Source organism: Oncorhynchus clarkii, chromosome 9 (assembly GCF_045791955.1).
Source record: "Oncorhynchus clarkii lewisi isolate Uvic-CL-2024 chromosome 9, UVic_Ocla_1.0, whole genome shotgun sequence".
In the NCBI taxonomy this organism is placed as follows: Eukaryota; Metazoa; Chordata; class Actinopteri; order Salmoniformes; family Salmonidae; genus Oncorhynchus; species Oncorhynchus clarkii.
In genome coordinates, this window is record NC_092155.1 from 28,839,929 (window position 1) to 28,851,560 (window position 11,632).

At 42.1% G+C, this 11,632-nt stretch overlaps 1 protein-coding gene across 1 annotated transcript; it reads right to left on the reverse strand.

Moving 5' to 3' along the window:
- Window positions 1-5,198: 5,198 nt before the first annotated feature.
- Window positions 5,199-10,249, reverse strand: LOC139416189 (acidic mammalian chitinase-like). The gene is made up of 12 exons (XM_071164560.1): window positions 10,117-10,249; window positions 10,006-10,032; window positions 9,558-9,762; window positions 9,416-9,472; window positions 9,132-9,297; window positions 8,812-8,936; window positions 8,337-8,460; window positions 8,029-8,211; window positions 7,826-7,942; window positions 7,565-7,697; window positions 7,194-7,452; window positions 5,199-5,642 (listed from the first exon to the last, which is right to left on the reverse strand). The coding sequence occupies exons 1-11, from the start codon at window positions 10,139-10,141 to the stop codon at window positions 7,223-7,225; spliced, it is 1,392 nt and encodes a 463-aa protein (XP_071020661.1). The 5' UTR covers window positions 10,142-10,249; the 3' UTR covers window positions 5,199-5,642; window positions 7,194-7,222.
- Window positions 10,250-11,632: the final 1,383 nt, after the last annotated feature.

The following is an 11,632-nucleotide window of genomic DNA, read 5'->3' on the forward strand; positions in this document are numbered from 1 at the left end:
TGGGCATTCAAAGCAGCACTACAGTCAGAGGCTCCATATGTAGACTAGCAGCTGAAGTAGGATAGTTCTAAACATTGCAAAATGGAATATAAATTATGTAATTATGTTACTTTAGTGTGAAGGATTAGACAACGAGCAACCAACAGGTAGGCTGTTGCTTAACCTGAATGGAGTAGTTGTAGACAAGGACGTGGAGCGCAGCAAAATAGCTTCAATTAGCCTTGCTAGCTAGCTAGTTGGCTAACTTAGCTAGATTCTTTACATCGATTTGATGTAGTCAATACAGACACTGCCAGATGGTATGATGGATAACCTAAGGCAGCAACAAGTTTGTCTAATTAGCACGAGTGTGGCTACTTTCGCTCCCTCTTCCTCTCTCCCGTCTTACACCGGCCCATACCCTTCCCCCGCCCTGCTGCAGCAGCAAACAGAGCTTTCCGAGTCATGCAGCAAACAAGTGGTGTTTAGAAAAAAAGTTGTGTAAAAGTTCCACAAAAAAACACACATATTGTAACGGCGGGTGAGTGAAATGAGTGAGGAGTCAAATGCAGAGAGCAAAATGAACGGGAAAACGCTTTAATGTCCTTCAAAACGTAACAGGTCCAAAACATGGGTGAATGCCCTAAAACACTGGCGCCAAACAAACCCAAAACCTAGATACAAACACTGGACAGCGAAAACCCAAAACAAACCACGCTACATCACCAAACGTAACAACCAACAAGCCCGCACAAACACCAGCGGGCAAAACAAACTTAAATAACACCCATCCCAAAACCCCAACAAGGAACAGGTGAAAACAAGTAGACAAAAACAAACGAAAAGGAAAAAGGGATCGGTGGCAGCTAATAGACCGGTGACGACGACCGCCGAGCGCCACCCGAGCAGGAAGGGGAGCCACCTTCGGTGGTATTCGTGACACATATTTAGACTATTCGGAGATCCACCCCAAAATGCATGATATTATACGAATTGAGAAAATATTTCAAAAGCTCATCCCTATTTGATGCTCTCTCCATTTTAAGTAGTACATTATCTTCTTTTGATGTTTGAAAAAAAGTGTAAAGCTAATATTGGTGATTTCACGCCACTTGCAGTGCTGGAGTCAAATATTGTGTATCATTAATTTATTGTGGCCACTACATGGTGGTGATATAGCTAAAAAGCCATTTATAAACTAGGTAAACCAATTTGAAGAAGAAGAAGACAATGCTCTGATCAATGGCTGATTGCTCCCAAACCATATGAATCCCGATCCAGTTGACTACTTTAAAATGGTGGAAGCCCTCAATGGCAATGTCCATGCAAAAACAGGTTATTTACAAGTAATGATCTCTTTACATCACTATGGCTAAACTGTGTCTTAAAAGTTGGTAAAACAGTACACACTTACACAAGCAGCTTCCTGTTTTAATTCTGGTTCTGCTCTTCACACGCAAGCTTCTTAGCTAGCTAGCTACCTCTGGTCCAACGTTAAACCAACTCTCTGAAGTTCAAGGACATTCAAAGTTCCTCTATAGAATCCACTCCTCCTTAGATATAATTCTGTAGGTCTAATTCAGATAATACATGTCATAACAAGATGCCCAGCGATTCAAGCCAAGTCTCCTCCTTCCACCCTCTTTCACTCACTCCCCACCTGCAAAATTTCAGTCGCATCTCGCAACGTGCCCTAAACTTGCCTGTCCATTGCGTATGGAAACAACTAGCAATAGCTTGCCTGCTCAATAGCAAGCTGCTCTATCCACACTGTTTGGTAAAGTATTATTTTTTTTAATTATTATTTCAGAGGTTTAAAAGGAACAGAAGGGAACAGTATAAGCCGGTACTTTTTTGGGGTTCAAACCAGTTCGGAACTTTATTTTGTAGGTGGGAACAATGTAATCTCTATGCCTATGAACATGTCTGCATGTTCAACTAGTCTACCCTAATGGTATTATGCTGGCACAGTTCTACTGTCATTCATACTGTGTTCAACTGGATCCTGGACTTCCTGATGGGCCGCCCCAGGTGGTGAGAGTAGGTAAGAACACATCTGCCACGCTGATCCTTAACACTGGGGCCCCTCAGGGGTGTGTACTTAGTGCCCTCCTGTATTCCCTGTTCACCCACGACTGCGTGGCCAAACACAACTCCAACACCATGTCAACACAGTGGTAGACCTGATCACCAACAATGACGAGACGGCCTATAGGGAGGAGGTCAGAGACCTGGCAGAGTGTTTCAGGACAACAACCTCTCCCTCAATGTGAGCAAGACGAAGGAGCTGATCGTGGACTATAGACAAAGGAGCTGATCGTGGTCTACAGAAAGAGGGCCAAACCGGCCCCCATTAACATCAATGGGGCTGAAGTGGAGCGGGTCGAGAGTTTCAAGTTCCTTGGTGTCCACATCACCAACAAACTATCATGGCCCAAACATACCAAGACAGTCATGAAGAGGGCCCGACAAAACATTTTCCCCCTCAGGAGACTGAAAAGATTTGGCATGGGTCCCCAGACCCTCAAAAAGTTCTACAGCTGCACTATCGAGAGCATCCTGACCGGTTGCATCACTGCCTGGTATGGCAACTGCTCGGCATCTGACCATAAGGCGCTACAGAGGGTAGTGCGAATGGCCCAGTACATCACTGGGGCCAAGCTTCCTGCCATCCAAGACCTATAGAATAGGCGGTGTCAGAGGAAAGCCCATAAAATTGTCAGAGACTCCAGTCACCCAAGTTATAGACCGTTTTCTTTGCTACCGCACGGCAAGCGGTACCGGAACACCAAGTCTAGGACCAAAAGGCTCCTCAACAGCTTCTACCCCCAAGCCATAAGACAAATCGCCACCAGACAATTTACATTGACCCCCCCTCCTTTTTGTACACTGCTCAGTCCCTCCAGGATTCTGCGATTCTGCGAACGCATAATGCAATGCAAAATCAACCAATCAGCGCATATTATTTGACAGCTCGCAATTTTGACCAATCCCCGCACATTAAGTGCATAAAAAGGTCCAATCATAATCGGATTCGTAATTTTGGCGAATTACTACACTGTTACTGTGAAAAAGGGCCCAATACAACCACACGTCAACAAAGTTTTTCTCCCTGGCCTGTCAGCGTATTCACGTGCGAAGATGGGTGATGGGTGATTATTGATGGCTGACAGGCAGTACAATGAACAGAAATCAATCTCATTTGCCAACAAAAATAACAGCTAAAGACCAAGCGAAACAGTTTCCAAATGTTTTTGGAAACAAGAGAAAGTCGACAATCAACAGTCACTTGGAATCAGCAAAGCATATGAGAATGTCAGAACAGTTCCCACAGCAGCAGCAGCTCTCCTGAAGTGGTACCACTGAAGTGGTAGCAGGGAAGACTGTGGCAAGCGCTGAAGAAATCAAGGTGAGTGGCGTTTTAATCAAACTTTTACTCCGCTAACCTTGGCTTTAGTAGGGTGGTCGGCACTCTGTTCTCCCTAGTCTGTCTATGGAGAGCGCTTTTCAAAGCACTGAGTGCAATTTGTCAGCTTTGCCGTTTTATACTCTGTAAAACTTAATACGGATCCCGAAAGCACCATCTTTCTGGATATTTTTATTTTTTAGAAATAGTAATACTGTTTTAAAAGTTCATATCAACCACTAAACTCTATTTTTACGTTTTCTGTTCTTTATCTCCCTTACGACCCTTTCAGAAAAAATTGCAACTTCAAGTATTTTGAAGACAATTTATGCGAAAGAAATGTCAACCATCAAATTGAAAGCGATTGATCAGCTTTGAATCTTTGTTTTTTTGAGAGAGAGAGAGAAAGAGAGAGAGAGAGAGAGTGTGAGTTGGAGGTGTATCTCGTGTTGATAGCAAACCCCAAGCCTGATGGTGAGGAGAGGTGTGTGTGAGTGAATGTGTGAGTGGATTATGACAGGAAAATAAACAGAATTGAGAACTTTAGATGCCATGCTTAAAATCGTCCTAAAACTGAGCACATATGACTTTGTATTGCTTCATATGAAATTACCATGAAAAAAACCCATTGCAAAATGTATCGCAGAATTTCAGAAAAGCTGCCACAAAATCAAGTGTTTTTAGCTGCAGAAATCACACATTTTTTTCCGCGAAATCCTCGAGGGACTGACTGCTGCTATTCGCTGTTCATTATCTATGCATAGTCACTTCACCCCCACCTACATGTACAAATAACCTTAACTAGCCTGTACCCCCACACACTGACTCGGTACTGGTGCTCCCTGTATATAGCCTCGTTATTATTGTTAGTGTTACTTTTAATTTTAGTTTACTTGGTAAATATTTTCTTAAACTCTTCTTGAACTGCACTGTTGGTTAAGGGCTTGTAAGTGAGCATTTCACGGTAAAGTCGACACTTGTATTCGGCGCATGTTGCAAATAAAGTTGGATTTGGATGACAAATGTGAGTGAAAAACAAACATTGAAAAAGTAAATTGCCTAGAGAAGTTCTTAGATTACTGTGTGTTGGTCATTTGAAATTAAACAACGTGACAAACTATGTTTGTGGGCATTCCTCATCTAGCTAGCGGGGCGATATCTGCATTCGCTATGAATGCTGGACTTTGTTCCACTATGAACAGATAAATACACAGGAAGTCGAAACTTCCCGATTCTACCAGTGAAATGACAATGTGCTCGTTCTAGCTTTTGGTTTGGATAATGTTAATGTTTACGACAAAAACGTAATGTGGTTAATATAGTAAGGACTATATGCTGTGGCAGAGCCATGGTGAAATTCCCCTTTAACTTGTATTTTTTCATTTGGTACATGGGAATTTAACAGCAAAAGTTATTTGTATGTGCACTATGTCATCACCCGCAGCCTTTTATCCAGAAAAAGTATGTTTGATGGAAACACATCTGGTGGAAGAATGCGCAAACTGTTTTATTCAGAGTCTTGAATATTTGGATGAAAATCTATTGCAAATAGGATGGAAACCTAGCTCGTGAGATGACACACAGCCAGTAAATGAAATAACAGGATATTTACTTTGTATGATTAATATAGCCTGTGTGTTTGGAAGATACACTGTATATAGTGTCATTCATAAAAATGTGAAAATTGCCCCTCAGTGCTGTACATAGAGGAGAGTGGGGTAAATTGAGCAAAAGGGTTAGTTGAGCCACCCCGTGTTTCTAGGAAACCATTGTTAGGTTCTGAACAGAGTATAAACTCAAACGGACAACTAGAAAAAGCTCAAACCACGTTTATTCAACAAACTGGGTGCTTCAGCTGCAAGCACACTTTGCACATGATCAAACAGGCATTTATATGTCAAAATGAGGTTAGTGGTGTAACTTCTCCAAACTGCTATCTGTTGCCCAATACTGCCTAAATGTTGTGCTGTTGCTCTTTATCCGATCACTACTCCATGATGTTTACAAGCGACCTTCTGTTCACATAAGGGAACAGACTTTGGTTATAGTCTCTGTTCCCCTTTTCTCTCACAGTAACTTTCCATAAACAAAACTCTTCTTCACCCTTCAATAACATATACATTCATTATCCACGTGACATAATTGATAAGGCCTTATATAGTTACAAGAATAAGTATATTCAAGTTAGAACTCCATACACAGAATTAATCATGTGACCAAATATTTAGGACGAGCCGAGGTCATCATTTCATGGAGTCTGTGAAGGAAGAAACCACATGGAAAGAATGGTTAGCAAGTTAGGTACAAAAAACAGATTTTCACAAAGTCAAATTAATTTATTGTGTTATAGGTTTCATGCTCGTATCTAAACCAAAGTAGATAGTTTAAAATTTGTTTTGTACATCAGTTAAGCTACAATATGAGGTCCTAAACCTACAGTATATACAAAAGTATGTGGACACCCTTCAAATGAGTGGATTCAGCTATTTTAGCCACACCCGTTGCTGACAGGTGTATAAAAGTGAGCACACGACCATGCAATCTCTATAAACAAACATTGGCGGTAGAATGGCTTACTGAAGAGCTCAGTGACTTTCAATGTGGCACCGTCATAGGATGCCACCTTTCCAACAAGTCAGTTTGTCAAATTTCTGCCCTGCTAGAGCTGCCCCGGTGAACTGTAAGTGCTGTTATTGTGAAGTGGAAACCTCTAGGAGCAACAACGGCTCAGCCGCGAAGTGGTAGGCCACACAAGCTCACAAAATGGGACCGCTGAGTGCTGAAGCGAGTAGCGCGTAAAAATCATCTTTCTACGGTTGCAACACTCACTACCGAGTTCCAAACTGCCTCTGGAACAATGTCAGCACAATAACTGTTCGTCGGGAGCGTCATGAAATGGGTTTCCATGGCCGAGCAGTCGCACACAAGCCTGAGATCACCATGCGCAATGCCAAGTCTCGGCTGGAGTGGGGTAAAGCTCGCCGCCAGTGGACTCTGGAGCAGTGGAAACGTGTTCTCTGGAAAGATGAATCACGCTTCACCATCTAGCAGTCCGTCGGACGAATATGGGTTTGAACGATACCAGGAGAAAGCTACCTGCCCCAATGTATAGTGCCAACTGTAAAGTTTGGTGGAGGAGGAATAATGGTCTGGGGCATTCATGGTTCGGGCTAGGCCCCTCAGTTCCAGTGAATGTCCCCGTACACAAAGCGAGGTTCATAGAGAAATGGTTTGTTGAGATTGGTGTGGAAGAACTTGACTTGCCTGCACAGAGCCCTGATCTCAACCCCATCGAATACCTTTGGGATGAATTGGAACGCTGACTACGAGAAAGGCCTAATCGCCCAACGATGTTCCAAATGTATAAAAAAAAAAAAACGGCCAAATCGGTGTCCAAAAATACCGATTTCCGATTGCTTTGAAAACGGCCCTAATTAATCGGCCATTCCAATTAATCGGTCGACCTCTACTCAAGGTAGTGACCTATCTACACAAACTTAAAACAAGCAGTGATCTAGCCCCCCTTGAGGTTCTTGAGAAAGCAACCAAGGAAGTGAGAAGTTCATTTGAGCAGCAGCAAGGAATGAAACAATTGACTGTGACACTGAAAAGGTACATTGACAAAAAAGAAAACGAACATGTACATTTTACAAAAGAGAGGCTATGGTAAAGTATGTTTACATACATTCTGATTATTTCCAGCGATACACAACATCCTGAAATATATGTAGATATCTTTGTTAGGAAGACTATTATATTTCCCTTGACGTAGTGATGCTGAATGTTTTTAAAAAATGGTTCAACATACCCAACTCTCCCATAGGTCAAATAACAGTCCTAGGGCCAGTTGCAGCATTTGCAGCTGTCACTGAAGACGAGGCCAGCGGGGCAGCTCTGTATCCAGGTGATGCCGTTAGCACAGTTATAGAAAGAGCTCGGGGAATCTGCTTTGACATACAGCCCACCAGCCCTGCCTGCACAGAAACTACCACTGGCCTTAGTTGTGGCCTTGACTGTGGGTGGTTCCCCTGGCATTGGGGTGTGTGTAGGTGGCAGGGGAGGTCGTTCTGGGTGAAAATACAATTTAATATGTCTATTGAGAATAGCACTCGACCACAAAAAAAACATTGACATGTTTGTATATATTTGGACAAGTAAGAAAGTTTAAACGTGATTTACCAATGTTGAGGAGTTTTTGAAGATGGCTGATCAGGGGATAGTTGCCCTGTCCACATGACTGTCCAGCAAAGTCATCCAGGTCCAGATTCCAAACCATGGCCCCTCCAAAGCCATTTTCCTTAAGGTAGCCGACCTTAGGAAGGGAGAGCATAAGAAAATAACAGGAGTATGTCTTTGAGTCTTTTGCAATTTCTTAGCTTAGAAAAAAATAGATGTTTGGTTCAACATTTTGGAATATAACCCAGGAATACTGCTGCATACCTTTGTGTCATAGCTCTCCCTATTGTCAAATCCTACCCACTCATTTCCTTTAGAGGCATAGGGAACCTTTTGATCCTCAATCCACTGGATTCTGGCTCCTTGGAGGAAAGTACAGATCTGGAAACATGAGGGGCAACAGGTTACCTCAATCGAAAAGTTAACTATCAATTTGATACCTTTCAAACGCAATTAAGCCTTGCTACCTCATAATAAGACCAGTAACCAGCTTCCCTGGTGAAAGGTCCAGCTGCAGCAGCACCGTTGGCTGACGCTCCGACCCCACTATCTACAGAGGCGAGCTGGAACGAACGTCCATACGTAGCAAATCCCATCATCAGCTTCTCAACAGGGGCTCCCTGATCTCGCCAGTATTTCATGGCAAAATCCTGCCAGAGAGATTGCATGAATGTATACAGTACTTTCTTTACACTCACATTTGATGGGCTTTATTTAACATGTAGACTAGAAGTGTGATTTATGGTGTTTTATTCTTCGAAAGCCCCTTTCTCACTGTGTTGAAGTAGATATGGTCTCCTGTGTCATGGGATCCCTGGTAGAGAGGGCTGTTGTGTCCTGTGAAGGTCTCCCAGGATCCATGGAAGTCATAGGTCATCACGCTAATGAAGTCCAGGTATCTAAAGACAGCAAGGTCATTTCCATATGATTTCAGCTTTAAAATGATATCAAACTCAACAGTTTCTCTTTTTTAGTGATAAAGACATGAATGTCTCATGCTAGCTCCTATATGTTTTGGCATTCAGGTCCAAAGTCACTTTTCTGACCACTTCCACCATGGGCAAACACGAATGAAAGGTTTCGTTAAAATCCAAAGAGGTGCAGTCAAAAAGTGATTGAAATGATATGGAATGACCCAGAAGACAAGTTGAATTAATACACATCCATTCATCCAAATGGGATCCTGTTCACTGTATTATGGTTTTCTAAAATGTGACTAAGGTGGTTATAATGTTAAAGTCCATATTTACTTAGCAATGTCTGCAATTTCATAGCCAGAATCAATGGTCCCTTTCCCAGCAGCCACGGCAGCCGTAAGCAGCAGCCTGGGGCGGCTGACTGCCTTGCCCTCAGCCTCAAAGGCCTCGAGGAGCTCCTACAAAAAACAACAGATGTCTTTTTACTCATATGGCATTGCATGTATTGCCATATGGAAAGGTCTGAACATCCCTAAATAAAAGTCTAGTAGCATTGTTTCCCAAAACTAGCTACACCCCGGCTCAACCATAACCCTAGCCGTAATCATGGCTTCATGTCCACATCCTGGCCTAACCATAACCCTAACCATCACCTTGCACAACAGTGTGAATCTCTGCTTGTCCTCTGGAGGGCTTCCCCGTGCTCCAGGGTACTCCCAGTCCAGGTCCAGCCCGTCAAAACTATGCCTCCGAAGGAAACTGATCGAAGACTGGATGAACTTCAGCCGATTGTCAGGTGATGAAACCATGATACTGAACCTAGGGAGAATTAGGGATGCTCAAACAAGTAGACATTACTAAATATAAAAGATATTATCAATCCTTCAAAAATATACTACCTTTTACCTATGTAAATATAAGAAATTAGATATCTCACTGTTGTGTGCCAAACTTCCATCCACCGACAGCCAAAAGTGTTTTGAGCTGAGGATTTCTGTTAGATGACAAAAATACAATTACTATTGTCAGTAAATAATTATCCCTGAACATCTCAGAATGTCTTGGTAAAAGATGCAAACCTGTCTTTAAGTCCATTGAAGGAACTGTAGAGGGTCTCATCATTCCACTCATAGGTGGCAAGCTCATTGGCAGGGTTGATAATGGAGAAGGCGTAGATCAGGTGAGTACACAGGTGAGGGTCAACATTAGCTGGCAGGAACTTCCCAGTTCCAGGTCTGTACTGGGACCAGTTGGTAAAGTAGCAGACCAGTTGGGAGGTCGAGCCTTAGACAGGAACAGAATGTCTATCATATATGGTTTTTGCAGAGTCACAGTCAGAATTTCCCAGGGTGACACAACTTCATGGTAGCATCGTTCTTATATATCACAATATTAGATGACTGATACAAACAAACATAATTCTCTTGATGAATACTGAGTGACAATTCAAGTTAAAAAAATCATAAAATGTTGATTTAATAATGTGTGGGAAATGTCATAATGTTTTTTTTAAAAGTGGAAACTCACCCAATTGGCACAGGGCGAAGCACAGACCTTCAAAAGCACATATTTAGAGTCAATAAAAATAAGAATTTCACACAAACAGAATATATGTGAACATATTAAGAATGTTTTTACCTGCAAGTAAAGTGAGCTTGCTCATTGTGCCTGCTTCTCTGCTAGATAGGTCAGGGGGCTTATTTATGTCCGTCTTAAAAAGAGGAAGAAGAAAAAGGCGAAATGACAACCGTGAGTTTTTGTTCCGCTCTCTATGACTAATTATTAACCCGGGTAAATCATCTGACTTTCCCAGAAACAGTTCTGTCATTGTATTGGAAATATTTGTACAGTGGCTTGTGAAAGTATTCACCCCACTTGGCATATTTCCTATTTTGTTGCTTACAACCTGGAATTAAAATGTATTTTGGGTGGGTTTGTATCATTTGATTTACACAACATGCCTACCACTTTGAAGATGCAACACATTTTTTATTGTGAAGCAAACAAGAAATAAGACACAAAAACTGAAAACTTAAGCGTGCATAACTATTCACCCCCCCCCCCCCCCCCCCCCCCCCCCCACCTTTTGAGCCACCTTTTGCCGCAATTACAGCTGCAAGTCTCTTGGGGTATATCTCTATAAGCTTGGCACATCTAGCCACTGGGATTCTTGCCCATTCTTCAAGGCAAAACAGCTCCAGCTCCTTCAAGTTGGATGGGCTCTGCTGGTGTACAGTAATCTTTCATTCATACCACAGATTCTCTATTACCTGAATGCTAGCAGAATTAGCACAGGTAATAGCAAATTTCCATATAGGCTACTAGCTAAATATGCTAAAGAGCGCAAACTGTAATAAACAAATTGCAAATACAGGTAATCCAGGTCATAAAGGTATACATATATAGGATAGGAACTACTGAATGTCATTTAGCTAGTAGCCTACATGGACATTTGCTATTACCTGTGCTAATTCTGCTAACATTCTGGTAATAGACGCCCGTTGGGCTTTTTCACATTTTTTAGCGCACCATGATGTACTAAGCAGTAATTGTCGCTATTAGTTACTCTTATACCATTTCTCCATTATTATTTGGAGTGTCATCACCAGTTACAGAAAGTATTTCAATACCAAAACATAATACAATTTAACTCAAGTAAGCCTAACCAACATGATTGTAATACAGTCATCAGCAATGTTCCTTCCAAGTTGTGCAGTAGCCCCGAGACTGCCCCCATGCAGAAGAAATATCAGCCCACGGAGAGAAGCACGAGAGTGAACTTCACCCAACTTTCTAGAGTTTTCCCTGTTAACACTATCAACATTTCCCTTTTCTGTGGCAATAGTGATCGAGTGAACGCAATATGAGCCACTTTCAATGCAACATACCGAAGCAAAACTAACTATGCAGGAGATTTTGTTGCAGGCAGAACACATCAGAGTAGGATTCTATTGCATTGACACACATGACTGAGCCCGTACTAGTTTAACATCTCACTGGCATCCCATTTATTAGACTAAGAGAGAGAGATACAAATGAATGGTGCTTAGTGTGTGTGTCAAAGTGTGCACAGTACCAGTCAAAAGTTTGGACACACCTACTCATTCAAGGGTTTTTCTTTACTTTGACTATTTTTACATTGTAGAATAATAGT

What these genes read in the sequence shown, in the direction of transcription:
- LOC139416189 (XM_071164560.1), bottom strand. Translation starts at nt 10,141, where the DNA reads ATGAGCAAGCTCACTTTACTTGCAG. An exon ending in CAAGCTCACTTTACTTGCAG is followed by an intron (nt 10,033 to 10,116) that starts GTAAAAACATTC and finishes GTGCTTTTGAAG; the next exon opens with GTCTGTGCTTCGCCCTGTGC. An exon ending in GTTACTGGTCTTATTATGAG is followed by an intron (nt 7,943 to 8,028) that starts GTAGCAAGGCTT and finishes TCATGTTTCCAG; the next exon opens with ATCTGTACTTTCCTCCAAGG.